At 39.9% G+C, this 27,522-nt stretch overlaps 2 protein-coding genes across 12 annotated transcripts in view; both read left to right on the top strand.

The window, feature by feature from the left end:
* The window catches only part of LOC121890991 (synapsin-3-like), a 117,492-nt gene that overhangs the window by 24,653 nt on the left and 65,317 nt on the right, over nucleotides 1-27,522 (top strand). For all 8 annotated transcript variants that reach the window (XM_042403681.1, XM_042403685.1, XM_042403686.1 and 5 more), the window contains 3 exons: nucleotides 9,548-9,639; nucleotides 25,430-25,586; nucleotides 27,045-27,134. In XM_042403681.1, coding sequence (XP_042259615.1) covers nucleotides 9,548-9,639; nucleotides 25,430-25,586; nucleotides 27,045-27,134 — 339 coding nt within the window. The remainder of the gene's footprint in view (nucleotides 1-9,547; nucleotides 9,640-25,429; nucleotides 25,587-27,044; nucleotides 27,135-27,522) is intronic.
* Nucleotides 268-5,286, top strand: LOC121890993 (mucin-2-like). 4 transcript variants are annotated; one of them, XR_006094001.1, is made up of 3 exons: nucleotides 268-4,848; nucleotides 5,033-5,082; nucleotides 5,186-5,286. XR_006094001.1 is itself a non-coding variant. In XM_042403688.1 (2 exons), exons 1-2 carry the CDS (start codon nucleotides 3,109-3,111, stop codon nucleotides 4,381-4,383), a joined length of 1,131 nt encoding a protein of 376 aa, XP_042259622.1. In that variant the 5' UTR covers nucleotides 268-3,108; the 3' UTR covers nucleotides 4,384-5,286. The 4 variants fall into 4 exon arrangements, 1 of the variants encoding a protein (XP_042259622.1); XR_006094000.1 differs by having other exon boundaries at nucleotides 5,033-5,286; XR_006093999.1 differs by having other exon boundaries at nucleotides 268-5,082.

Genomic DNA, 27,522 nt, shown 5'->3' with positions numbered 1-27,522 from the left:
GTTTCTTATTCATCAAAAAGTAGTTATCAACTCCCAGTAAAATCACAAATTCAATTAATAAGCTTTCAAGGTTCTGGTAGAATTTTTTATTTATTTTTTTTTAACTTTGGATGAGCCAAGCTAGCTGTTTTCCCCTACCTCCAGTCTTGATACTTTGCTAGGCTAACCTCCTCCTAGCTCCAGCTCTATACTTAAAGGTGCGCTGTGTAGAATTCAGTGGCATCTAGCTGAAGGGATTTTGCAGAAATGGAATATAATATTCATAATCAGTGTATAATCACCTGAAAATAAGAATTGTCGTGTTTTCGTGGCCCGGAACGGACAAACCAAACACTAGCTCTAGAGAGGATCTTTCGTGTTTCACGGACACTGTAGGTTCTCCTACACGCTTGGAAGGGGAGGGGGAGGCAAGGGGTATTCGGTGGGTTGCAATTTGCAATCTCACTGTTAGATTCCACTAAATCCTACACACTCCACTCTAACAAAGAGACATGAGACTGTTATCAATCTTCTCACCTAATTCTCTGCAAGAAAGTGAATATGCATTTTTAACCCAATGTTTTTCTTTTAAAGGCACAATCAGTGATCCAAATGTTAACAACAGCGTTGTCCAACCACCACCAAAACAGAATACACACAATGAAAAAGAATAGGGATTAGAACCTTTTGTCACCCCCAGATTGATAAGCAGTGTTTTGCACTGTAAAACTCTTCAATTATGGCTGTAAATTTAGCCCTAGTTGATATGGTCAAAAAATAACAGATGGGGCCAGATGGGGCAAGATAATGTACAATAATGTTTGCTGAACTGCAACCACAAGTGAAAATTGTGAGATAAATCCTAATACATATTGTTACAGCACCTAAACTGGAGACAAGTCATAAATTTAGTGACCAAGTAATGTCTATTTTACAGCAATATTTACCTCAAGATAGCTAACATTACCCACCTTAAGCTACTGGTCATACCAGACCTAGTAAGACCATAGCAGCAAAACCCCTGAGCATATTGAATTGAGCAAGGATGCGTTTTATTGTTTAAGCATTCAACTTTTTATTGGTAAGAGAAAAAATGTGTTATTTCTTCTTTCAAATGTGACTCAGTCTCACTTTAAAGGTTGACCCCCAGCTTTTGACCCACATATTTTATTTTTTACAGATTTCCTCAGGGAGTTTTATCTCACAGTAGGTGGCTGAAGATATTTCGGGCCAACAGTTTTTTATCCTGACACATAAGCTTGCCACTTTATACTCTGACCCAGAGATTTGGTTGAGAATAGTGGTGCGATCCATGCAGCTTAGGGGATTAGGTATTGCCTACAATGCCTTTTGTATGCCTTTGAAGTATCTTGGAGCACAGTGGCAGTGCCGAGCTGAGGGCTTCTTCATCTGAGATCTAGTGCACCCTGCTTGTGATGTCTGACAAAATTATGATGGCACATTGTGAAAAATGTTAAAATGAAAATTTGAGTGTTGCAGACAAAGCTGATCACAGACATGATGACACCTACTGAAAGGCTGCCAAACAAACTGCCTGTTTGCAACCCACAAGCACTGCAGAGTCATAAACACTGCAATTTACACAATTGGACAAATTAAGCAGTTAAAATTGAAGAGGCCTGTTTGTGAAAGAACAAGGGCCAGTTCTTCAGGGTTGCTGGACCATGTGTGGTTTGGGTCGTGTGGGGCAACATCTGCTCAGCAGGCGTATGACCTCAGCGCTGTCCACGCTCCTTTCTGCTGCAGTCATGGCAGCTCACAGGCAGTTGGCTGTATGTTATCCGTACCCTGTCTTGGCTTGCCAACTATATAGGGCATCTGTGCAGAACTTGCTAAAGATGGATCATTTGGTTCAGTACTTGCTGCAGACATTTTACTGATCCAGCTGCTCCAAAGCCTTATGTTGCCCTGTTGCATTTAGCATCTGTCTTAGATCTCAACATTTAGTGCCTCAGTGGATTATTTCACTGTTGTACAAGGTGGTAGTGATTAGCGGCAAATACCTCTCTGTGGTGCACATGAATGGCCCACTGTACTTTAGACCTATCGATTGCATCAGTTTGTGATTCAACCGAGCTTATCAAGAAATACAGAAAAATTCTGGGATAGTCAACAAAAAAGTATCTGTCCTGCAGCTAAAAATTAAATCACTACAGTCTGCTCTCTCGGAACATTTGTACACAAAACTGAATAGCTGTACAGTACCTCATATAACAGCATGTCAATTTACCACTTGACAGACAATTATTTGCACATTCTTATTCACTAGTAACATTTCAAACAAATGCAAATGAATGCATCCATGCATATTTTCTTGTTGTTTTTGATCCAATTTTTGCTTGGTTAAGGTTTTCTACATTGGAACGTAAGAGGTAAAGCAATAAAAGAAGCACTTTGTGCCACAGAAAAACATCTATTTTCAAATGAAAGGAAACCACACAATAAGAGGCTCCATCTGGGCTAAAACGAGCTTTGTCAACAGCTTTTGGGCTTCTACCGGGGACTAAAATAAAACACCTGTCAATGAAACAAGGTCAGTGTTAAAAGGAATATAATGGGCATTTGTAGAGAGGAAAAGGAGAAATGAATGTTCAGTAAGATTAGTGATATCTTACAGTAGTTGTGATCAGTGTAAACTTATAATATCAGCGTAAACCATTATAATTAATGTAAGTCAACATTATTGTCAATATTTAATGTTTATTGTTGTTTTTTTAATGTTTCATAAATTGTATATGCAATTTTTACAGTATAACATTTCCATACAGGATTTTTTCCATATAATATTGAATTAGTTCAACTGACATTCAACTGCTTTCAGTGTCTAAATGTCAACTGATTCTTATTCTTTAGCTGACAGTTGAACTACTACAACTGCTCACATACTGACTGACACCTCAACGTTTTACAGTGCACACTTCAACTATCTCTAGTGCGTCAACTGAAATGAACTGCTTTGATGGTTTACAGTTCAACTGACATTTCAACTTTCATCTGTAACTTTTAAAGTGACAGTTATCTTAAATCACAGCTGACAATTCATCTCCTTTCAGTTTATACTTGCAAACTTTGTTCAACTACTTTGAGTGCTTACATTTTTCATTTCAAATGTTTTCAGGAATTGGACTTCAGTTTATTTCAGCTGCTATCAGCTGTAACACTTCAACTGATACCTCAACTCCTATCAGTACTTACACTTCAACTGACACCTCAAGTCCTATCAGTACTTACACTTCAACTGACACCTCAAGTCCTATCAGTACTTACACTTCAACTGACACTCCAACTCCTATCAGTACTTACACTTCAACTGACACCTCAATTCCTATCAGTACTTACACTTCAACTGACACCCCAACTCCTACCAGTACTTACAATTCAACTGACACCTCAAGTCCTATCAGTACTTACACTTCAACTGACACCTCAATTCCCATCAGTACTTACACTTCAACTGACACCCCAACTCCTATCAGTACTTACACTTCAACTGACACCTCAAGTCCTATCAGTACTTACACTTCACCTGACACCTCAAGTCCTATCAGTACTTACACTTCAACTGACACCCCAACTCCTATCAGTACTTACACTTCAACTGACACCTCAATTCCTATCAGTACTTACACTTCAACTGACACTTCAATTCCTATCAGTACTTACACTTCAACTGACAAATCAAGTCCTATCAGCACTTACACTTCAACTGACACCTCAATTCCTATCAGTACTTACACTTCAACTGACACCTCAACTCCTACCAGTACGTACACTTCAACTGACACCTCAAGTTCTATCAGTACTTACACTTCAACTGACACCTCAATTCCTATCAATACTTACACTTCAACTGACATATCAAGTCCTATCAGTACTTACACTTCAACTGACACCCCAACTCCTATCAGTACTTACACTTCAACTGACACCTCAATTCCTATCAGTACTTACACTTCAACTGACACCCCAACTCCTACCAGTACGTACACTTCAACTGACACCTCAAGTCCTATCAGTACTTACACTTCAACTGACATATCAAGTCCTATCAGTACTTACACTTCAACTGACACCTCAGTCCCTATCAGTACTTACACTTCAACTGACACATCAAGTCCTATCAGTACTTACACTTCAACTGACACCTCAATTCCTATCAGTACTTACACTTCAACTGACATATCAAGTCCTATCAGTACTTACACTTCAACTGACACCTCAATCCCTATCAGTACTTACACTTCAACTGACACATCAAGTCCTATCAGTACTTACACTTCAACTGACACCTCAATTCCTATCAGTACTTACACTTCAACTGACAATTCAAAGTATTTAAGTGCTCCAACTTACACTAACACTTCAACTCCTTTAAGTGTTTAACTTAAACACTGCAACTCCCATATGATATTTCACATGCAAATAACTATTATTTTAAGACATTTTAAAATATTTACAGTGCCTGAAATTTTATACGCACAATTTCTTTTATAAACCTTTTTTAGCTAGCTAGAAAAAAGCTGCAGATTATAGTGCAAGTGTAGCTTGAATGGTCATTCCCACTTGTTTTTGCCAGAGGACAAAAGATCCTGTTTACATGTTGACTCATGACAAAAGGCACCTTAACCACCTGAACCTCAGTGACACGGGTTTGTGCAAATCTAAAAATACTCGCAAAGATTCCAGATGAGCTACTGTCAAGTGGTGTTGACTGTACTGTCCGCAGGTTCACATGGCCTGGCAGTCGTGGCAGAGTTCACACAGAACTGCAGGGATAAATGAGGCTTGCCTCTAAATGTCTGTGGTCATACTGGAACAGTGCCTTGCACTATAGTACAGTTTTGTCAGGTATGAGATATTGTTGACTGAAGTACAAGATGCTGTTGATTAAAGGGCTGTTTTCATGTGAATAAATGTCTGTGGTGCGGTGCTCCTTTGTGTGACACCACAGTGATTCAGCACATATTAAGCCCATGAAAGCTGTTTCCATCTGGTGCAGAGAAAATAATGTATTTTATATTTCTAATTGCAGTGAGAGCAGTTCTAGCTGGCAGAAACTTCAATAACAGAAATACAAGCTCAGTAAGATGGAACTTTTTACATTTGGGTTGTTAAATTCAGCTTGAAATATGGTTGAACCTAATCACAAGCCTACTCTCTCCTGCTACTCTGTCCCTCCTAACAGGTCGGCTGAAATGTATTCTTAATTCACCCTGAATGCAGGTCAACAGATGAGAAGAATCAGCTCTGGAGACAGTTGTCCCATGCATCACTTCCTGTTTTCCTTTCCCAGGGCAAGAGCTGCTCCAAGACAAGTGTCTGAATGTGTTACCGTGATGGTAACCATGGGACTGTGAAAAGCCTCCTGTCCTGGCTTTTGGGCCTGTGCCCTGCACCAGCCACTTCATCCATTACTGCCCAATGACAGTGGCCGTTAGCACTCCTCTTACCCAGAACCAGCCAATCACAGACAACGAGGAATGCTTGGCTCTTGCCAAAATTTTGCCCACTCTCTTGTCGTGGCAAAAGTCAACGTAAGCCCCCGTGTTTGGGATGGGATTTGCTTAGCAGATGCAATGATGGAGGATGTGTGTGTTCCTGTGCCTGTGTACGTGCATTTGGGTGTGTTATGTATTCAAGTGTCTTTTTTGGCAAGGCATGTGCTGCTGAGCACACAGATGTTTCTTTCAGAGGCGGGTATCAGTAAAGAAGAGCTGAGAAAAGGAAGGGAGCCAAGTGCATGTCCTTGAGGCACATTGAGTGTGAGTGGCGCCTCGTTGTCCCCTAAATAAGATTATGGCATTTACTCGCCCCCTGCTCTTCCTTCGAGAGTGCAACACAATAAATAAAAGAGGTGGGTGTTTTTTTTCTCTTGGCAAAAAAACCCAGTTTGGCACATTCTTTTTAAAACCGACTCACTCCCCCATACAGAGTTTACATGGGCCACAGCACTGGATGAAAGAAAAATTATCTCTGAGAGAAAATTGCTGATAATATTTCCTTTTTATGTAGATGAAAGCCCATGTAAAGCCTGGTAAAGCAGGCTTAAAGTCTCAAATTATGATTGCTGCATGAGAATGGGTAGATAGCAATTGACTTAACTTGCTATGCAAATTGGCAGGAGATGGGTTGAGAAGAGGGTCAAGTGGAGGATTTACTTCCATCTCCATCCATGTTGGCATTTTTGATGACTGATCTATATGAGGTGTGTTGTACTGAGGGTTCTGTTGAAGCCTACAAAGCAGAGCAGCTTATGTTTGGGTTGTCACAAGGCCACTACAGTATCAGCCAATGATCAACTGTCAGTCAGTCAGCTGCTCTTTATTGTGCTAGCTGTAAAACTAAAGTGCAAATCACAAATTCATCATAAACACAAAGCAATTCATTATAAAGTCTGACAGTATAGAATATCTGACTAACATAGCTTGTCCAATATTCATTCTCCTTATGTAAAGCTCTGCTTTGTCTGTCTGAGGTTGGTGCCAGGCAGGTATAGTCCAGTGGATTTATCAGAGCTTTTTCACTGCTGCCTGCTGCACCAAAGTAGATAAGAGCAATGAAACTGACCAAAACAGTCATGTTGTGGACCTCAAAACCAAAACAAAGCTAAAAGATGCTAAAATGCTCCGTTGAACTGAGAGGAAGGGTTAGTCACAAGGTCATAGCTGTGTGTGTGTGATCAGGCCTTATTTATTTACCTTGGCATTCCAGGATTTCATCCATTGACCCTCCAGTCAGAAACCTATTTCTTTGATTAGCTAACTGCCATATACCATTAGCCATGTGCTGTGCACATGTGCAGGGCTTCACTCCAAAATGTAGTTTATCCTTCTGAGACAGACTTTGCTCCTTGAGTGTCCTTGGGAAATGTTCACATAGCATAAATCATCCTGTTCCCCAAAATTCAACTGAATACCTTAAAGATCTCTATAGCATAAAACCCTTAAAGGTGCAGTGTGTAGGATTTAGTGACGTCTAGCGGTGAGATTGCAACCAGCTGAATACTTCTCCCTCACCCTCCCCTTCCAACATGTAGGAGAAGCTACGATGGCTGTGAAATTAAAAACAAAAACATGAAGCAAAAAATGTGAAAGGCACTCTCTAGAGCCTGTGTTTGGTTTGTCCGTTCTGGGCTACTGTAGAAACATGGTGGTGCAATATGGTGGGCTCCGTGGAAGAGGTGTACATATAAAGGGCTCATTTTAAGGTAACGAAAACACAACACACTGCACCTTTAATGCAACAGAAGTAATCAAAGTTGATAGTCAAACTAGAATTTTTGTTCTTTTGTTTTTTCACATGCTAATAACAGCCTTGGTTTGGCACTTCTATGGATGACATTTTCATTTTATTATTTTTTCCTTTGAGTAAAGTTTATTGTTAATCACTTCAGTGTTAATAGGGAGTGAAATATTGAATCTGACCCATTACTGACTCACGTTTAAGGTACTCACAGACAAATGAAATGCAGCCATGTTCTTTTTGCAGTGTTTTGTTTGGTAGTTGACCAAGTCACGTCAAAGTGAATTTTTGTTTTTCCACAGCAGGCTGCTTGTTTAGGGTCCATTAAGTCCACTACATTAATGTCACTCCTCATACTTAAAAGTGATGTGAAGACTGACAAACAACAGTTTCATGCCTGAGGTCAGGACTGCTGTTGCATCCTTCCAGGGCTTTCTGTACCTGGAGCAGATGGGAGTTTAAGATGACGCTGCCTTGAGGTGGAACCTGTCAGGGAACATGGGATACGTGTGATCCCACAATGTGTTGAAACCATTGTCTATGAGCCGCCCAGCACTCAACAATACCTTCACTTCCCCTCTGAGAGCTTGAGTGTACTGTCAGTGTACAGTCGGTTTATCAGAGCTATTATGCTGAAACTTGCTGCTTGCTGCAGCTGGAAACAATGTTGATGAGAGCAGTGAGAGTGAACTAAAACAGTCAAGTTGTGAGTCAGAAAATTAAAACAATGAGCTGTAAGACGCTAAAGCACTCCATAGAGCTTAGGTGGACTGCAGAGTTAGGAGATGATTCTCTGTGGGTTTGTCACTAAGAGGGACACAGCATTTGATCATCGTCATTTGATCCATCATTGACATCAAATTATTGACTACAGCAGCTTTTAGCAGTGTGGCTACTGGAAGTCCCCTTGAGAAAATCATTCATAAGCCCTTTATTGTAATGCATTTCCTAACAAACTTGATTATATTAGCCTCAAATACCACAGACGAATCCATGTATTTATTATAATGAACACTTCATTTACAGGTAAAGTTCACAGTTTGAAGCAATACTTTAATTTTACTACAGTATAATGATTGATGAGTATTGATTTATTCACTAAAATCTCTCTAAACAGTGTCTTGTTACTGTCCAGCTGTCATAATCCAGATGATAGAAGCTTTGAGTTCATAAAAAATGATGATACAATCACTTGGATTGCCTGCATTATTACTATGTGCTCATAGCCATAACCTTTAGGAAGTCTAGCTTTTTTTTAACTCTTTTTTTCCCTGGGTTTTGGCTCTCAGGATACATAGAGCCTGAGAGGAAGATCCACACACACTACTCAAAGGTAAAAAAAAATAACAGCAACTTCATCTAGATGTTTGCTGAGAAAAAAATATTACCGTTACAGTTGACAATGTGTATTTTAATAATCTCCTATAAGGACAATAGAATTGAACATCAAGTGAACTTCTTTTTTTAAAGAACCTAATATGACTGATATCACTGACTTGACAAAACTATGCCCCTTGGCTATACCCGATGACACACTCTTTTTTTTTTATTTTTGCATTGCACTTTCACTATTGAATAAGAACCCCTCTGTGATAGCGCAATCATTAATGTGACAGAAGAAAAGTTCATTTCAGGAAGACTAAATTCCTGCAGTTTAACAGGAAGCATTAACATGAATAGATTTCTAGACTGCAGTGACAACCATTAGAGGGGAAATTGAATTGTCCCTCTCTGTCCTCGTCCATCCAGAAAGTCCATTCCCAGAAGTCGACTGTCGCCCCTCCTTTCGAGTGTCTCTGGGAGTTTGACTGAGTCATAAGGTAGCCAGGCTACGGCCTTTCACAAGGCCCTCACTGTCCGGGAGGCCACAGACTGGGGATAACTTAATTTGCCTCCTCTCACCAACTCTTTTCTGTTGCTCTGACTCTTGTCTTTTTCTCTCAGCTTATGCAGAAATGTGAAATGATGGTTTTAGTTACTTTTCTTGATAATTTTTCTCCTCTAAAGGCAAAGATGTCTAGTAAAAGTGCTTCATCACTTGACTTTCACGAGTCAAAGGCACTGTGGTTAATCTAGTGCCACAACAGAACATTTTTACTTTTGCTTTTTAAAATAAATACATTTCTGTCAGAAAGCCAAAGGAAACAAGAAGATCTTTTATGCATCTGAGTACTGAAGTGCTCTACAGCACCACATGACCCTGCAATGAGTCAGAGAGTTCAATTACTGTACACACACTTGACCTGATGGGTTGTTACAGGATGTAACATCTAATCTCATTGTGTTTCCTCTTTGTGTTCCTCAGGCGGAGTTCTCAGAGATCAACCTGGCCTCCTACGTCAACTCAGGATGTATGGTGGATATGCAAGTCAACAAGGGTGGCACCAAAGTGGTCAGGTAAGATGTTTGAGGTCGACAAAGAACTCAAGTCCTTCTACTGTGCATTTGCCCACACAATCTATAATCTGCCTCAGTGAGCTTGCACAAAGACTCCAGTTCTTTTCTCTCAGTGGCATTGAGCTGTATATTGCCTCTCAGAGAAATTAAGGCATTCGGAAAAGTAAAAATAGGACTTCTTATCCATGTTCAACCCAGGTGGGAAATTCGTGTGACCATGTTGAAAAAAGAGGCAAATATTTAATCACTTCATTCAGTCTTTCTGAGCACAGTTTGAGCCTAATGTCACCACTCAGTCTTGCAAAACACATGTTATACAATCAGGAGTTTAAGCAAAGCAGCATTCTGGCAATACTGATAATTCCCATAAAACCACCGGGTTGTATTGCCAGCTCAGGTATATTTATACCAATTTTTACAAAGCTTTTCAGTCTGTGCACATGCACCTCTAATCACTCTGTAGAAATCAGATTACTGTTGAGTCTTATTACACTTCATTAATGCTGACACCCGCTTGCACTTTATGCATCACCTTCATGCAAATAATCAAAGTGAAAAGTAATTTCTCTCTATCAAACTAAACACACAAGTCATTTATGTGCCATTTTTGGGCAGGTGCTGAACATTTTGGGTTATTTTTGGTACATATGAAAAATAGAAATGGTCTTGCAGTGGCAGTGGTGGCCAGTAAGCAGCTCCTCTAGCAGCAGCAGCAGCAGCAGCAGCAGCAGTTGGACACGTGAAGCTGGGTGTTTAAATAGACTGCTCTGTTATGTTCAGTTGGGGCTCAAGGAGATCAGTGATGATCAGCTGATCTGGATGGCAAAGATAACTTCATGCTCCTCTTCAACCTACACTATGAATGTCATTAGTGCTTTTTTTATTTTAATGTATTGTATGTATGGAATTTGAATTTTGAATGGTAGGATTACAATCAAATTAAGTAACAATGTTGCTAAACTGTATGATGTATCATCTAAATTTTCTGCTAAATTTTCTCTAAATATTTTCACAATTTCAGAGAAAATGTACTTCTAAAATGTACAACTTTAATCAATGTTAGTAAATTTGCAAACTGTATTTCTTAAACTGGTAATAAGCACACTTTACATCTGTATTATTAAAGGTACCCAGTGGAGTTTTTGACCACCAGTAGCGCTGTAGAGCAGTGTTGGTATGAGTGGGTCCCTGGTAATATGGTAACAAATGTAGCAATGCATGAACTAACATAAGACAAAACAAGACTGCTAATTTAATAATTAATAATTGAATTATTTGTCATTTGGTAAAACAAACAATTTTGAATCGTCTGTATCATTCCATGAATGCTATTAATGTTTAGTTGTTAAGCAGATAAACAACTAAAACAAGTTCTTCAACTTTACGTTAGCTAAACTTTAGCTAATGTAGAGTTGAAGAATAATAGAAAAACATGAGTATAGAGATCAATGTTTTTGCTGTAACTAGTAGTGTTCGGACAAGTGAATTCTGGCTAAAAAAATTGGAAATACTTCTTTTTATTCATTCATCTACATTTGCACCACAGTGTTCTTTACTGGCTGTCTTTTTCTTGTGTGATTATATTTGACAGTTGATGGTGATAATGCTCCAACAAAGACAAAGAAGAAGCAGCATTGATGTAAACAATGCAGGATTTAAACCGCCCCAGCGAGTTCTCTGTTTGACATGGCATCAACTGCCTTTGCTTAAGGAGTGGTCACATAAACTATATCTGCAAAGTCTGAATAATCCCTCGCTTCTTATTCTCCAAGCTGCTGAGTTTCTGCATAGCGACTGGTCGATTAGATCAGCCAACCAAGTGCATGCCATCCAGCGTCAGCCCACCAGTCTTCATTCTGTTTCACAGCTTCCCTGGAGAATGATCAAGTAATCTGTGTTTTGGCTTCAGCTCCACACAGTTTTATGCAAAAACCTTCTTATCGGTGTTGAAAGTAGTATTTGTACCGGCAATGGCCTGACCATTGCCATGCAGTGCACTGTGAAATAAAGGGAGGATAATCATAGACCACGGGCAGTAATACGACCGATGTTACAATGCAACTTGTTGTCAAAATTGACACTGAGGTTATTGTGCAGGTTGAATATTTTTGGTGATATTGCTGTAATGATAGAAAGGCCAAATTGGTTGCAGATGGTGTGACTGCTGCCTTGTTCACAAACACTGACATTCATCGCCAAATTGTTGTGGTTTAGATTGTGGTTTATGACTCTGTGCTTGACTACAAACAGTGCAATGGTCTAGCAAGCACTCTGGTTGATAGTGGCTGGAAACACTGTTCTTTAAGTGGAAGTTCCCAATTAAACCCCTAAAAGTTTTTATGTTTGTATGTAAGACACTAAATGTTTTGCTGGATGAAAAAAATCAGTTACAGACCTTGAATCTGTCTTTGTCTTAGATTATGGCCAATGAAAATGTATTATTTCTTTGATAGCAAAGTGTTTCATTCTGAGTCACAAGAATGTTGTAATATGTTGACAGATAGACAGAGGACAGACACAACACCAATTTCCCAAGCACAAATTAAATGCACTCTGTCTGATGACATTTTTCCGTGTGCGTGAGTGTTGTTGGGAGGGTTGCACACATGCTTAGAGGCACGTTTACACTGTATATTTACAGCAGGTTCCTGCTTTTCCACGTGTCTATGACTGTTGTGCTCTCAGCGCTGTGATCTCTGACCTCTGTCCACAGGCATGCTCGCTTAACACATCTCCTCTGTCGGCTCAGTGCAGCGGCACACTTTCTCACAGTTCTGTAGTTTCAGAGTTGTTTATGCAGTGAGGTTTCTCTCACTTTTGTCATATTTGCTATACAATAAAACATTAATTCTTTTGTGATATGGTTAAAGATATCAACAATGACAATGTATTTCACATAACAACTTAACTAATATGAAAGAAGCTAAACCAGGCAAGAAGCATATAATACAGTATTGAGTGTGAATGAGGTTTTTGTTTATCTTGGTTATCTTTTGCAGACTGTTGTCTCAGATTACAAGTGGTGATTAAATAGATTTAGTTTGCCTTTACACCTGATATAAACATGCATCCTGATTACAGTGCATCCAATGTTTGCTCTGTAATCAGATCTTGTGTATGATAGGCAGGTGTAAATGTAAAGATCCAGTAATCCAAACCAGCTTTGGAAGCAATCAGCGAAATATTTGGCCACTTTAGCATCAAAGTAAAAGCAGCTCTACTGTAATTGAAATGCAAGATCTACATAAACAAGAATTTACTTTTGGGTGCACATCCACACACAACCAACAAGCTACAGGCAGTTGAGATAGCAAGATGAAAGAAGATAAAAGAGAGCTCAATTTTCATGGACAAAAGTTATGTGCATGGCAGCATTTCGGTTGGGAAATGAAAAATGAAATGATATGGTGAGTTTGAATTTGAGCTGTAAAGTTGCAGACGTATAAACTATGTGAATGCACAAAAACTATGCATAACCCATTTTATACAGCCATGCGTACATGTCATGTGCGCACCTTACACATGCTAGTACAGACCATGCATACAAATGGTTTTCTAGAGCAATCTGAGGGTGATCTAGTAAGATAGAGCTAAAAAATGAGAGCTGGAAACTAATCACTGCCCCAGATCTAGAAACAAGACTAAGGTCATGCTCAGAGCAGATTAGGTGGTGCAGTGAAAATACCCGTCTTCCCATTCATTTGAATGGGGATACTGTGTGTCCGTTGTGGGTGTTATGGCTGCAGCAACGCCACACCGGACTGTGGCCGGAAAGTTGAGCCAGAGTCAACTTTTGGAGAAATGCAACCTGACGTCACTGCGGCTGAAGGCTGCGGTGGCCAATCACAGATGCAGATTAAACTGATCAAGGCTGTAAACTGTGCCATGAGGGAGTGCAAAGACCTTACTAGGACGAGGGGAGGATGTTTCTCTTTGTTTGATAACGTTAAAAGTAAAGTTAGACTTTGCTGTCCTGACTCTTTTTAAAAAAGATGAGAGAAAAAGAGAGAGAGCTGAGAGCACCAGTGAGAGAGAGAGCAGATGTGGTCAAGTGAGCTGGAGAGTGAATGAAGAGAAGGAGCACTGGTAGCAAGAAATCCAGTGAATCAGATCAATAAAATGTTATTTTCTGATTATTTGACAGTGGTTACGTTCTAGAGTACAAATAAACATGCCCACACCCCGACACACCTCCACTCAACCCTGCGGTGGTGGGCCACACCACCTGATTTAGTCTGAATACAGCCTACAGCCATGCTAGGGGCTCTGTGAGTCTGTTCTTAGGCACAGCAGTGCTTTGAGCCGAATGCTAACCTCAGCAGGCTAACATATTCACAATGATAATGCTAACATGTTTAACTTTAGCAGGTATAATGTTTACCATATTCATAATCTTAGTTTAGCATGTTAGCATGCTAGCATTTGCTAATTATCACAAAACACAAAGTACAGTGGAGGCTGATGAATGTTAGTAGTTTCGCAGGTTTTGGTCATGAACCAAAGTATTGGACAAATTAAAATTTTGACCTGATGATGGTGCTAGATGAAAAGTTAAGGGATCACAAAAGTGATTATAATTCATCCTGAGGGGAACATGAACATGGATGTCTGTACCATATTTCATGGCAATCCATCCAATAATGGTTGAGATATTTCAGTCCAACCAAAAAGTTGGACTGATCAACAGACTGACGACAGACCAGCACTGCCCTCCATAGTGCCATGCTGCTAGCATGACTAACAACAGTTTGAGAATTTATTGGATTTATTATTATTATTATTATTATGAGTCACAAACAGTATCACACTAACCTTCGGGCATGAAGAGAAAACAAATCCGTGACTGCAGGTTCCTGTTTATCAAAACCTCAATTTACTGTGAATTAGTATCACAGGGCATCAAATAAAAAGTGAAGTTTGCATATAATTTTGCTACCACTACGTGCAACGTGGCATGCTCAGCCTACAGTACAGCAGAACGACATGCCACAAGGTACAGTAGTTATGACATGTTTTTTTCTGCTGCACTGCTGTAGTCAGCCCTTTGGCTTCTCTGCTCTCTGCTGCCAAAACCTCCAGTGAGCTGCTCAGCTCAAAGTGGGAACACTGGTCTGGCTGAAAGACAGATTACAGCAGCCAAGTATGATAAGCCACAGAGTGTTTCTCTCCTCCCCCCATCCCCTGCTTCTGCACAGCCCTCCTCCTGTGGTTAATAAAACCCGTTGATTAATTAGTGGTGATTAACGTCGGGCAGTGGATGTGTTAATTCTTAGTGATTGAGGATTTTATTAAGCTTGTTTTACTGTGACGCTCACTGGAAGTAGGTTTGGGTAGCAAGTCAGCTAGATGCCTAAAATGTGAAGGTAAAAGTAAATGTGAGGAGGAGGTTTTAAACTGTTGGGAGTGCTTTCTGCCATATGGAACACCAAACATCAGTATTCAATAAAAAAAAAACTTATTGCTCTTAGAGGGCCTAATTAACACTATAAAATACTGTGCCAATCATTATGTCTGCTATTAACCCAACCACTCCTCTATTAACTTCCATTAAGTTGTCTATCAAGGTCTGTTTTTAGCTTTAAATGTGGACAGATTGGACACTTTTTTTAGAATAACAATAACAATCTAAAAATGAGTTTAAGATTTATGATGGATTATATACACAAAAACTTTTGGTTCGCCAAAAAAAATCTAGTTAAAAATACATTCATGACAGTTCTGAAGGTGTCAAATATGATAGTTCATTACAGAACAGTAATCCAACTAATCAGTGAAATATTGGAAATGTTCTGTGTAATTGACAGCAATTACTTGGGCTGATAACAGCATTATAACAACACTAAATAACAACAACAAATCTTTACTAAACAACTTTTACCATTTAGTTTAGTCAAACCATGTCGCTAACCTTTCTGACTTCATAGAGGTTAAGGGTCAAATCATCATAACCGACCAATACATAACATAAGCAACGATTAGCAATAATAGTAGTGAACTCTCTGGAGAGTGGGACACATCCAAACTTGGTGCAAACATGTTGCTTTAATAGCCATAACAACATTCAAAAACATGCTGTAACCAAGCACGCTAGCTAATTTTTCTCATAATTGATGCATGTAGATTGACAGTTACATACTGTATATGCAAGCCAGTTTACATGTAAGTCTCACTTTAATAGTCAGCTGTTAGTGATTGGGTTAAAGTACTAGCTTTGAGAATGAATTTAGGCACAACAGTGCTTTGAGCTAAAGGCTAACATCAGCATGCTAACAAGCTCACAATGACGATGTTAACATGCTGTTGTTTACCAGGTATAATGTTCACCATGCTCATAATATTCTTGTTCGTGTGAGCATTGCTATAATTTGCTAAGTAGCACTAAACACAAAGTACAACTGAGGCTGATGGGAATATCAGTTTTGTAGTTATTTGCAGACAAATTAGAATTTTAACCCTATGATGGCACTAGATGAAAAGTCAGGAGATCACCAATAACAATTCCTCCTAAAGGGATGTGAATGTCTGTACTAAATGTCATACCATTCCATTTAATAAATGTTGAGACATTTAATTAAAAAACAAAAAATACCAACCCCATTGTGGTGCAGTCACCAGAGTCATTAGGATACATTGTCCATGAATAACCATGAATAGCTATAACCAATTTATTGTGCCAGCTCATGTAGTAGAAGTGAACGTAGAAGTTGATACGTCATGGAATCACCAAAGTCATTAGGATACGTCTCCTCGGCACCATGAATGTCTGTACGAAAATCCATCGCAGCACATCCAATAGTTGCTGAGATTTTTCAGTTTGGCCCAACCGATGGACCAACCAACTGAACTGCCATCCCCACGCCACAGGCACGGGCCATAAACAACGTATCACTTAAATTGAGCTGTCTCAACATCAAGTTGTTTTGGCATGAAGGGTAAAAGTCAGTGTATAGATGTCGGAAGTCAGTCACATTTATGTTCCTTGAAAGCCACCATAACAGGATGTCCTCCAATTTTAGCTCTCAACACAAAATGTAGTTCAGAAATATTCTGTCAGTGTAGGTGAAATATCCAGTGTCACTAGAGTCAAGACTGGATTTCAGGAAGTTCCCTAAACTTGATTAATTAATACACTGATGGGTGTTCATGCCATATGGGGTTCCCTGCCATGGCCAAACTGCCTCGTCACACTGTTCTCAGCCCCACAGATGGAGGGAGGCAGCCAGATTACATTAGCAGATCCTTGTCTGATTCCTTTTTTTTTTGTCTCTTTCTATTTAATTTTCTATCCTGAAAGCTACCGGTCTCAGCCAGACGGGACCACTCCTCTTTCCTTTCCAATCCCAACAGCACACATAACAAGGCTCCCCTCCTTTGGTTACCTCAGGTGACGATTTACTGCTCAGACCACACAGAGACGATTCAGACTCACACACACATACACAAAGACAAGCCTTAACCCCCCTTTTCCCTTGACCCCTTGAAAACCCATTTTAATCAGTGAAAGAACTGTCTGCCTGGAGCAGCCTCAACACCTAATACCTCAGACAGGTTCATCTTGTTACCGAGCAAATAAATCCTGCTCACAGACATGCTGAGTTCAGACATGGCTTTAGGGTGCCTGAGGGTGGTTTCCTTTAGGAGACAGTAATGAAAGCATAAAGCGGCTATGAGGCCCACTCCACCATCCCTGCTTTTGTAATACAGCCATGAATACAAATGGCCTCGCTAATTCACTCAAACTCATAACAACACTCATTTCCCCCTCTGCCAGAGGTCATTTGGTGCTCTATCGCTCTTGCAGCTCCTTTCCTCATTACATTCGACTCCCATGGGACTCTTCTCCAAATCCTCAACACAATCACTGTTAAGCAACTAAACATTCTCTAATATGTTTTGCTAGCACATGTGCTTAAGTTACACCCTCTCCTGTTTGTATTTCAGAGGTGTAATTCAAATTAATCTACAACTCTTTGTTATTTTAGTTGTTGGCGCATGTTCTTTGTTTTCTGTGTGACCTTCACTGTGCTCAGTGTGGTGTGGAGATGAGCCCTGGAGTGTGATCGCGGCTGGAGGCGATCCCGGGCTCTGGCAGCCCTGACCGGGCCACCGCCCAGGATCTGAGCCCCTGCCAGGTCGCTCCGGTGCCACTGGGCCTGGAGCCACCGCCGCAACTACAACAAGACCTAGATCCAGGCCAGGGGACCACAACATGATACTATGCTTCGGCCAGTAACTGTACACAGAGGGAACAGAGGGTTCTTCAGGGTTCTTTGGATATGATAGTTGTATGTGTACAGTATGGATGAAAACCCAATTCAAGACCTTTTTGTTTTGTTTGAATATGCTCATTTGCCTACATAAAATTAAGGCGCCACAGTTCTAAAAAAACGTATTTGTAGATGCAAGGCTTAATAACCTGTTTACGTTTCAGATTTTTTTTTTCAAAAACTCACTTCGATCACCTTCTATCAAACTTTGGACAAAAACTTCACTTCTTCCCCTACTGTCAGCCAAGTGAATCTCAATCCACCAATTAAAACGCTCAAAACCGTTTTCTCAAAATTAGACAGATTGGATGGAGGGGGATTCTGGATTGATTTTAACAAAATACTGTATACAAAGTTATCATTAGCAGAGGGCCAATACAAGTATTACAGTAAATCCCAAAGCTAATTTCTATGTTTAATGTTTTATGTGACTAAACATTTTGTTGCATAAATGTAAGAGCTGCTGCACTGCCAAAAATTTAACAAAGCAATCTGTCTCATATTTTAATGATTCATTTAATTGCTTTGGATATGCAACAATTTGCAACAATTATTATATTCCCAAAGTTGCACAAGGCAAGATTTTATCCACTGGCGTCCTATAAAATTCAGAATCAACTACAAGATCCTGCTGATTACATATAAAGCACTCTATGACCTTGCCCCTAGCTACATTTCTGACCTCCTTGTTCCTCATTCCACTTCTCGACCACTACGATCGATCCTCAAATCTCTGCCTTTTATCTATCCCCTGCGCTAACCGCAAAACAAAAGGTGACTACGCATTTGCACTCTTAGCCCCAATTCTATGGAATCATCTTCCACAATCTATTAGATTTGCTGAATCTTTGGACTGTTTTAAACGGTGCCTAAAAACCCATTTATATCGACAAGCCTTTGTATAGACGTCCTTTCCTGTTCTCATGTCTTGTTTCATTTCAGTTTGGTCTGTCTCTCTGTGCGGTGTTATATTTTATACTGTAAATTACACTGTTTTGTCAATCGATTTGTTTTAATTTTGCATGTGTGTTTGTGAACGGCTTTGTAATGGTGTTTTAAAAAGTGCTATATAAATAAAGCTTTACATACTTACTTACTAATGTAAAAATACAGCCGCTTTGTTTGCCATGAAGACAAAGTGAGGTTGCAACAGGGAGTGGAGCGAGAACGCCATTTAGAAAAAAGTGAGCTCACTAAAGTCCAGTCCCGTCTGCAGTTTACTGATGTCACATTGTGGGATTCTTCAGCATTAAAGTTCAAGCTGTACCTTCTGGAGAACTTTATCAAAATATTGAATTTTATAGAAATACGCTTACTTCCTTTCCGAGAGTCAGGTGAGAAGACTGATATGTCTGTGCGACAAGCAGAGAGCTAGAGCCAGGTGGCTATTAGCTTAGCCTAGCATAAAGACTGGGAGCTATAAAGCTCACTAATTAACACAATGTATCTCATTTGTTTAATTCATAGACAAAGAGAAATATAAAACTATTTTGTAGTTTTAGCAAGAGTTACATGATCTAACTATTTCTTCTTATCTGTGCTTTTCATTAATTGTGCAGCCAGACAACCTCATTGAGACAACAAGACTCCTGCAAGTATTGCCAGGCTTTTGTTTGCCAAAGTGTAGTTACCTGATGTTTTTACATTGCTATTTGTGTACAGATTTAACAAAAAACATATAGTATATCGTGTTAAGTTCGGAATACAAATTGTCAATTAGGGGCAGCACCTTGTAAATTGATACGTCAAACCTGCTAGCAAACGATTGCTGATTTACATTTGCAGTCTCCACTAATTGCTGATGGAAATATCTGGTTCTTCAGCTTCTTAGCTGCTACTCTGTTCATTAGCTAGTTGCTAACTTTGTTGGTCTGCCATTTGGTGCTGCCAATTTTGTGTTGCTAGGCAATTAGTGAGCTTTTTTTTTTTTAGCTTTGGACAGAGCCAAGCTAGCTGTTTCCCCCTGCTTTTAGTCATTATGCTAAGCTAGGTTAGTTGCTTCAGCTTCATACTTAATTCTAATAAAACAAATGCTCCCAAAACGCAAAGAAAGAGTTCTGTTTTGCTAGCTGACACAGCAATGTTTTGGCACTATTTAGAGTCCTTGCTATGAGTGTCTGTCCTCCTCACAGGAAAGATATTTCTCTCCAAGGTGGATTTTGCTCCGATGACGGAGAGCCAGTTTGGTACAAAGCACCATTGTGTATGAGTGCTGCGCAGATCCTCGGTATGTACTATTTGACATTTGTGGCATTCCCGCTGAGTTCCACCCCGATTATCCTTATCAATGAGAGACAGACTAATGGGAGGAAGATAAAGCCCTTGCTTGCCTTTGAGCCAGGCACAGGGGCATTATGAGGACAAATGTTCCCCACAATTCAGACATCCCTGTGGAGCCTGTTAGAAGGTCAGAGATTCTGTATGATAAATGGATGTGGAGAACAAAATGGCAGCATATTGTCTTGGTTTGAATAGTTTCCTGCTCTAGGAATTCTGATGAAAACATCCTGTTGGTGCTGTTGCACAGTATGTTGTATGATACTCTTACTGTCAGGCTTGCAGTGGAGTCAAAACCGAATTTCTTTCTGGGTTTAAAAATGTTTGTTGGCTTTTTGGGCCTTACCTGCCTTTCACCATAATGTTAGGGCAGGGTACAGTGGGCTTATCAGCAGTGTTGGGCAATAACACATTAATATGACTGATTACTTTATTCAGGGTAATTTGATGGAGGGTTGGTATCAGTTTGGTCTCTGTGTATTCAGTGGACAGCCTGATCTGGTACATAATAAATTCATGTGGGGGTTGCAAGTGTGGGAACGTGATTAGCTGCCATCAAAGGAGGAGCAATGTGACTCCAGGAAAGTTGTCTTACATTCATGTATCTTCTTAGTTGACTTACCCACTTGTAAGGCTATATTCAGAAATCACCTGGTTTTGAGACACCTGAGACAAACTGTTCCTAAGAACTTTAATTTAAATAATATAAAATAATGTTCTCCTTCTCACAGGTTTAGTTTGAGTTGAATTTAAGGATGACTTGTTAAGATGGATATTTTTTCCAGCACGTCTGTCCCCATCTTCCTCAATTTACTATTCATGTGTCATGAATGGGCTCATTATTCCACATGGATCCATTCTGTCCTCATGCTCTAATCTATAACCTTGCTATCCCCATATCAGTGCCTGTTATCAGCCTTTATTGCACCACTGACAACCCATTCAAAGGGCGCATTAGCATATCGCCCGTGAACTGATGACTGTAGGGCCCGAATGATTTGGACCGTAAAGCATAAAAGTGCCGCTTCAGTGTAATCCACGACCCGCAGGGAGCCTTGCTTCGGCAGAACGAGTCAGAGTGAAGAGACAGAAAAACAAAGTTAATGGGTGACAAACCTCGGTAATGCTCTGCTGCTATAGGGCACTGCCTCCATTAACTGTATCCCAGTGAAAGCCATCCCACTGAGCTGAACGTCCTCTGCATCGGGCCTTTCAGTGGTAATGAGGTAGCGCAGAGGTGTGGTCTTTTTGTTTTTATGCACGCATGCACCAAGCACCGAGTTTGTAGTAGTGCCCAGATCTTATATATAAAAACAAGGCATAAAAGTTTGTCTTGACTAATGTACAACTGCATTGTGAGATGTTGAAAATGGAAGCAAGAATACATTGAAAGAGTATCAATGTGATTCCTTTGATAATATGGGCACATTGCAGATTGGTCAGTAATCTCTAAAAATCTTTGTTGCTTAAATGTTGAATGAATATCTTTGGGTTTTTGGCTGTTTGTCAAACGAACCAAGCAATCTGAAGATGTTACCTTTGGCTCTGGGAAATTGCAATGAGCATTTTTCACTGTTTTCTAACATTTTCTAAACAATTAGTTGAGAAAATGATTTGCAGATTAATTGATCATGAAAATACTAACCCACCTGCTTCCAATCTTGCCTTCAACTCAGCTGTCAGGGATGGATGTTTTACTGACTAAATACTATAAACCACAAGATGATGATGCACCTGCGCACAAAGCTAATTTATTCCACATTCCACAGTTTCCCAGGTTCTATGAGAGTATTGCAGGTAGCACATTCATGTTGATAGGGTTAGTAGCGTATTCAGGTTACTGAAACCAGGATATAGTGTCCAACAGGGATACTCCTACCTGATGTGAGATTTTAACCTTAGCAGATGGTGAGAATCTGTAGCATCATTCACCAGGGATGGCGAGCTCTTCTTGGATGCAGCACATTTTGTTTTACTCTCATAAGACAGGTGTATTTTAAATCAGTGTCTTGACTGGTGCAGTGTCAAACTGCCCACAGTTCAACATGATGTTGTTCTCATTTAAAATCGGGTGTTTGTCAGAAACTGCACGCTACATGAATCAGCCCATATTTTTATAAGGAACTTGTGTTTCACATGAACCGTTGAGTCTGGTTTGGTTCTGGAGCCTCAATAAACAGCTTCATCCAGTATAAATAGCAGAGCCTTTGGTCTGTTGCCACTGCGGCTGAGTGCAGCAGCAGGGAGGAACAGCTGTAGTCGCTCTGTCGCCGAGACCAGATCACTCCTCAGTCATCCTGCCAGTCCTGGCCATCCCGTCTAACATAAGCAACACTTGAGGACCCGGAGTCTGCTCAAGAGCCTGTCTGTAATTTCAGCCTACAACCTGCAGCCCTTAAACTACTATACTGTGTGTGTACCTGTGAACATATGCATGCATACTTTTATTCTGCATGTGTGATGTGCAAGTCTCCTCATCTGTTTCTGCAGGTTAACAGTTGATCACATGACTTTATGTAGTGTGAAAATTCTCGCCCGTAGTGATGACCCACAGATATTTATCACCTGACTCTGCTCTATGGAGCTTTTTAATGTCTTTCAGCTTATTGTTTTGGTTTTACAGCCTGCCATTTTACAGTTTTGGTTCACTCTCACATCATCTGCAGTTGCAGCAGGCAGCTGTTTAAAGCTCTAAAAAAGTGTATTTCCCAAAAATGTCAAACTATTGTTTTAAGGTCTCACTTGAAACCCACATTAATTAAATTCAAAATAGACTAAATTCATGTCAAATATAAAACCTATTCATGCTACTACTGCTACTGTGTGCTAACATATAGGTGTGTTGCATTAAACCGGCATAATACAAATAGCTGTGAAGCTAAGTCTGTATAAGAGTCTATAATTATGTAAGCAAAATACTCTTGTATTGTACAGTATGTATACATTTAGAAAGTGCTGTATAGTATGTGTTGTGGATATTTTGAGTGATGGAGAAAAGCAAACACAAGTCTTTGATGTCTTAAAGCTGAAAATGTTTATTGAAGCACTTGATCAAGGAGAACTGAAATAGCGAACATCGAAGTCATCTGCCACTCGGATGCTGTCTCTTTCCGTTCTGCCCTCTGAAAGTCTGACCCTTAGTCTTTAACCTCAGCAGATCAGCCTACAATATGAAAAATTAGTCTAATTGGTTCACTAGTTTCTAAACAAGGAACTGCATTTTACCCGTGTTAGTTCAGGTCATGTTGCATGGAACTTCAGGTCACTGTTAGCACATCCTGGCTACACATTCCACCTATCTGTGTTGTCTAGGAAGGCACTCTCCGACCTTGGTGACCCTGGCATTGCTGATTTACCCTCTATCAGAGAGGTTTCTGCTTTCCCCAAAACATCACAGACCTCTGGAGCCTCCTTCCTGCATAAGCTTTACAGTGTGACCTCAAGGCCCAGGCTTGACCCAATGTAATCCAATTTGTAACCCCTAAAGATGGAAAATTCCATAACAGTATGTACTGTAAATGTTACTTCCTATCACATATATGATATGAAAAGAGAATTGTATTGTAAAACTCTAAAGTAATGCAGGTTAACAGTGCAATTAATGACAGGAATATGAAACATGCTCAGTTGCACAGTACCTGAATTGAAAATGAAAACATTAATAGGTAAAAAATAACTGCAGTCAAAGTGAATTTCCTGCATTAATGTAAAATGCGGGCTGGTTTAAAGGAGCCCTCCAGGAGCCTGATGGGTCACTTGGCCCTGCTCCCAGAACAGTTTGTAAAGGAAGGATTAGCCTGTGTTAATTGAATAGATGGTCCAAAAAGATTAGGTGCTTCGAGGAGCATTTCTTCACCCCTTCAGCCCGACATAGTCAGTGAATAATGGAGCCCTTGACTGTAAACACAAGGCCCAGATACAGTGTGTTAATGTGCTGACAGAGCTGTCGGCCCGGGAGAAGCCGGCGTGGTGGAGACGTCTGACTTAAGCTCGGTCAGGTTAAAGGTGTTTAACAGAGAGGTCAGTCTCAGAAAACAAGTCATGATGTATATTTATCACTATATGTGTATGAGTCCAAGTGCACCTGTCTTCCTGACATTGGCTTTTAAAATGATGTTCAGAACATTCAGTGGTGTAAACTACCTTCTCCTGTATTTGTGTCATATGGGTGGTCAAAAGTAAAAGGAGAAATAAAATAAACATGAAGCTCCATGTGGCTGTGGCGGATTTAGAGACCTTATCCACTGGACAGGTGACAGCTCATCACTTTTTCTTCTTTTTTTTACTTGACAAGATCAGAGTTAGTTCTGTGAGGCTGTACTAAAGTAATTGCTAACACTAGCATGCTAACATGTTCACAATGCTAATGGTGATGTTTAGCAGGTATAATGTTTATCATGTACACCATCTCAGTTTAGTGTTTTAACATGCCAACACTCACTAATTGGTGCTAAACACAAAGTACAGCTGGGCCAAATTATTAAAATATGGAATGTTACAGTATGTGGATCAGAACTGGACCATAGTCTTTTACTATTGTGTGAAACACATTGGGACAGATCAGGCCCATTTATGTTTGATCTGACAATCATGCTGCATATGGGCCAGGCTCAGGCCGAGGAACCGGGCGTATACTGGACCAGAGGGAACGCAAACATGTGGTCCAAGTATGGGCCAGATTAGTTTTGCTATCTGGGGAAGCTGATGGGAATGTCATTTTTGCAAGTTTCAGTCATAAGTCAGTCAGTCACAAACTGAAGCATTAGAAGAATTTAAATTTTGACCTGATGATGATGATGATGATGATGATGATGATATGATGATGCTAGAGGAAAAGGTAAGGGAATCACCAGTACAGTACATTAGTACAGTTCATCCTGAGGGGGACAAGAATATTGTGTACCAAATTTCATGGCAATCCATCCAATAGTTGTTGAGATATTTCACTCAAAAATACAATTGTCAACCTCATGGTGGCGCAGCAGGAAAAGTCAGGGGATCATCAAAAACATTAGGATTTATTCTCTTGGGAGCATGAATGTCTGTACAAATTTTCATTTCCATCCATCAAATAGCTGTTAAGATAGCCACGTTGCTAGCCTGGCTAAAAATTAAACTCTAGTACTTGTGAATTCTGCCCTGTTTTATTATACCTCTAAATTACCTTTCACTTCATCACACAAGATCTAAATCATGCCAAAATGCAGTAACTGATGGTTTTCATTTTCATGTCCATCTGGCTGCAGGTCCTTCAAGCCCGACTTTGTCCTGATTCGCCAGCACGCCTACAGCATGATCCCAGGAGAGGACTTCAGGAACCTTGTAATTGGCCTGCATTTTGGTGGCGTCCCCAGCATCAACTCTCTCTTCTCCATCTACAACTTCTGCAGCAAACCTTGGGTGGTAAGTGATCTTTAATGGCCCTCGTTGCTCTACTTTAACCCACACAAAGGTGTCGTGCGTCCCTGCCTCGACGGCTGCCTTCGACTGATTTATTTGGGCTATTAAAGGGAGCTGTAACACCTGTCTCTGGAGCTGGCGGAGCAGGCGGCCTCCACAGTCACACATTATTACTCACTCTGTACCGAGAGAAAACAAGTTACAGGACTGCAGTGAAAAGGCTGTCAATGTGGCTCTGCATGGGTTCATAATGATAATTTTACGTTTAAAGGAGGTTTTATGTTCCATAAGAGACAAAAACAGACATGCTTTGATGATTTGGTGAAAGAACGGACTTAACACTGGATGTTTTAACTCATTTAGCCCATATTTTACCACACATTTTCAGATGACTATGTTTTCTCCTGCTTTCTAGATAGTCAAGTTTCTATTCTATTTATTATGATGGTCAGTGAAAATCAAATGGTAAAAATCTGAATGTTGCTTGCGATAGGTACGACATCAAAATCAATATTTAATCACCTAAATCACATGTTTTTCTTTTCTTCAAAAGTCTGTCCATCTTGTACAGTAAGCTACATGTTGTTTTGCTCTTAAAAGATCTTAATAACCTTGCCAGCATCAGAGTACTTTTTTGCTCCCAAATGTATCAAATTCATTTTTCTTTTGTCCCACTCCACGTCTTTTTACCAGTGGTCACTCATGTTCTCCTCCATACAATACCTCAGCATCCCTTACTTTGAGAACAATTTCCCCCTCTGCATTACTACACTCTTGACAGCAACTTTTTTAAAATTTTTCATAGCGTATTGATATTACCAAAAATAAATGGCTGCCTGGAATACAGGATATCAATCTAAAAAGCTTTGGTATGTTTGGAAAATTATTGGCAATATTGTAAATTGAAGGTCAATTACTTGAACTTTGCATTTCTAGATCTATTTTGTTGTTAGTTTGGTAACAGCAATATAAATTGAGTAAGAGAGTAAGGGCTTCTTTTCAGAGCTGCTTCTTTTAGAGGGAAACATACATCTTAAGAGAGGCAGAGACATTTTAACATCCAGTGTAGCAGAAGAATAGAATCATAGCTCAGAGTACAATGCAGCTACATGTCAAGCTATTTTTACTTCTGTTACATTAACCCACAGCTGGATGCAACAAGTTCAAAACTATTAACTTGACGAAGGTGAGGCAAAACAGGTGTTGGGTCTAACTGTGCTGCTTCATTGGGTCACATCTCATAAGCATCTGTGAGGAAAGGAAAAATATTTTCTCCCATGCCATCACATTTGTGGCCTCTAGAGTCCCAGACCATTCATCATACATGACGTTGTGTGTCCTCCAATTATGAATGTCATGCTGTGAACATAGATGTATCTTCCAAAAGCATCTATCTAGCCTCTCCTGTCCTTCGCTGCTTAAATAATGACATCTGACTTTCTTGTTTATGTCTGCTTACAGTTTTCTCAGATGATTAAGCTCTACCACTCCCTTGGTCCTGAGAAATTTCCCCTGAATGAACAAACCTTCTATCCCAACCACACACAGATGGTGAGTTCCTTGCAGATATTAATTTTTACTTTTTTTTTTTTTTACAAACACACACACACACACACAAACAAATCACCATAGATATCCTGTGGCCCGTTTTTCATTAAATCTTTATTATAAAAATATAAAACACAGAAATTAAGTCAAACATTTCTATAACCCCTACAAGGAAACACCCCCCACCCACACTTCAGGAATCAGTGTTTACACACAGACTGTACACAGCTTCCTTGATTGGATTTTTTCTTTTTTTAAGGATCAGACTTGACCAACAATTTCTGTGTTAAGCAGACAGTATATTTACACAAACATGAACCACAGAAATAGTGACACAGAAATGCCTCAGCTGGAGAAAGAGCCTTGTCACTGCATACAAAGAGAGAATGCA

Source organism: Thunnus maccoyii, chromosome 23 (genome assembly GCF_910596095.1).
Source record: "Thunnus maccoyii chromosome 23, fThuMac1.1, whole genome shotgun sequence".
NCBI classification, from domain to species: Eukaryota; Metazoa; Chordata; class Actinopteri; order Scombriformes; family Scombridae; genus Thunnus; species Thunnus maccoyii.
This window is presented reverse-complemented; position numbering and strand designations above follow the sequence as displayed.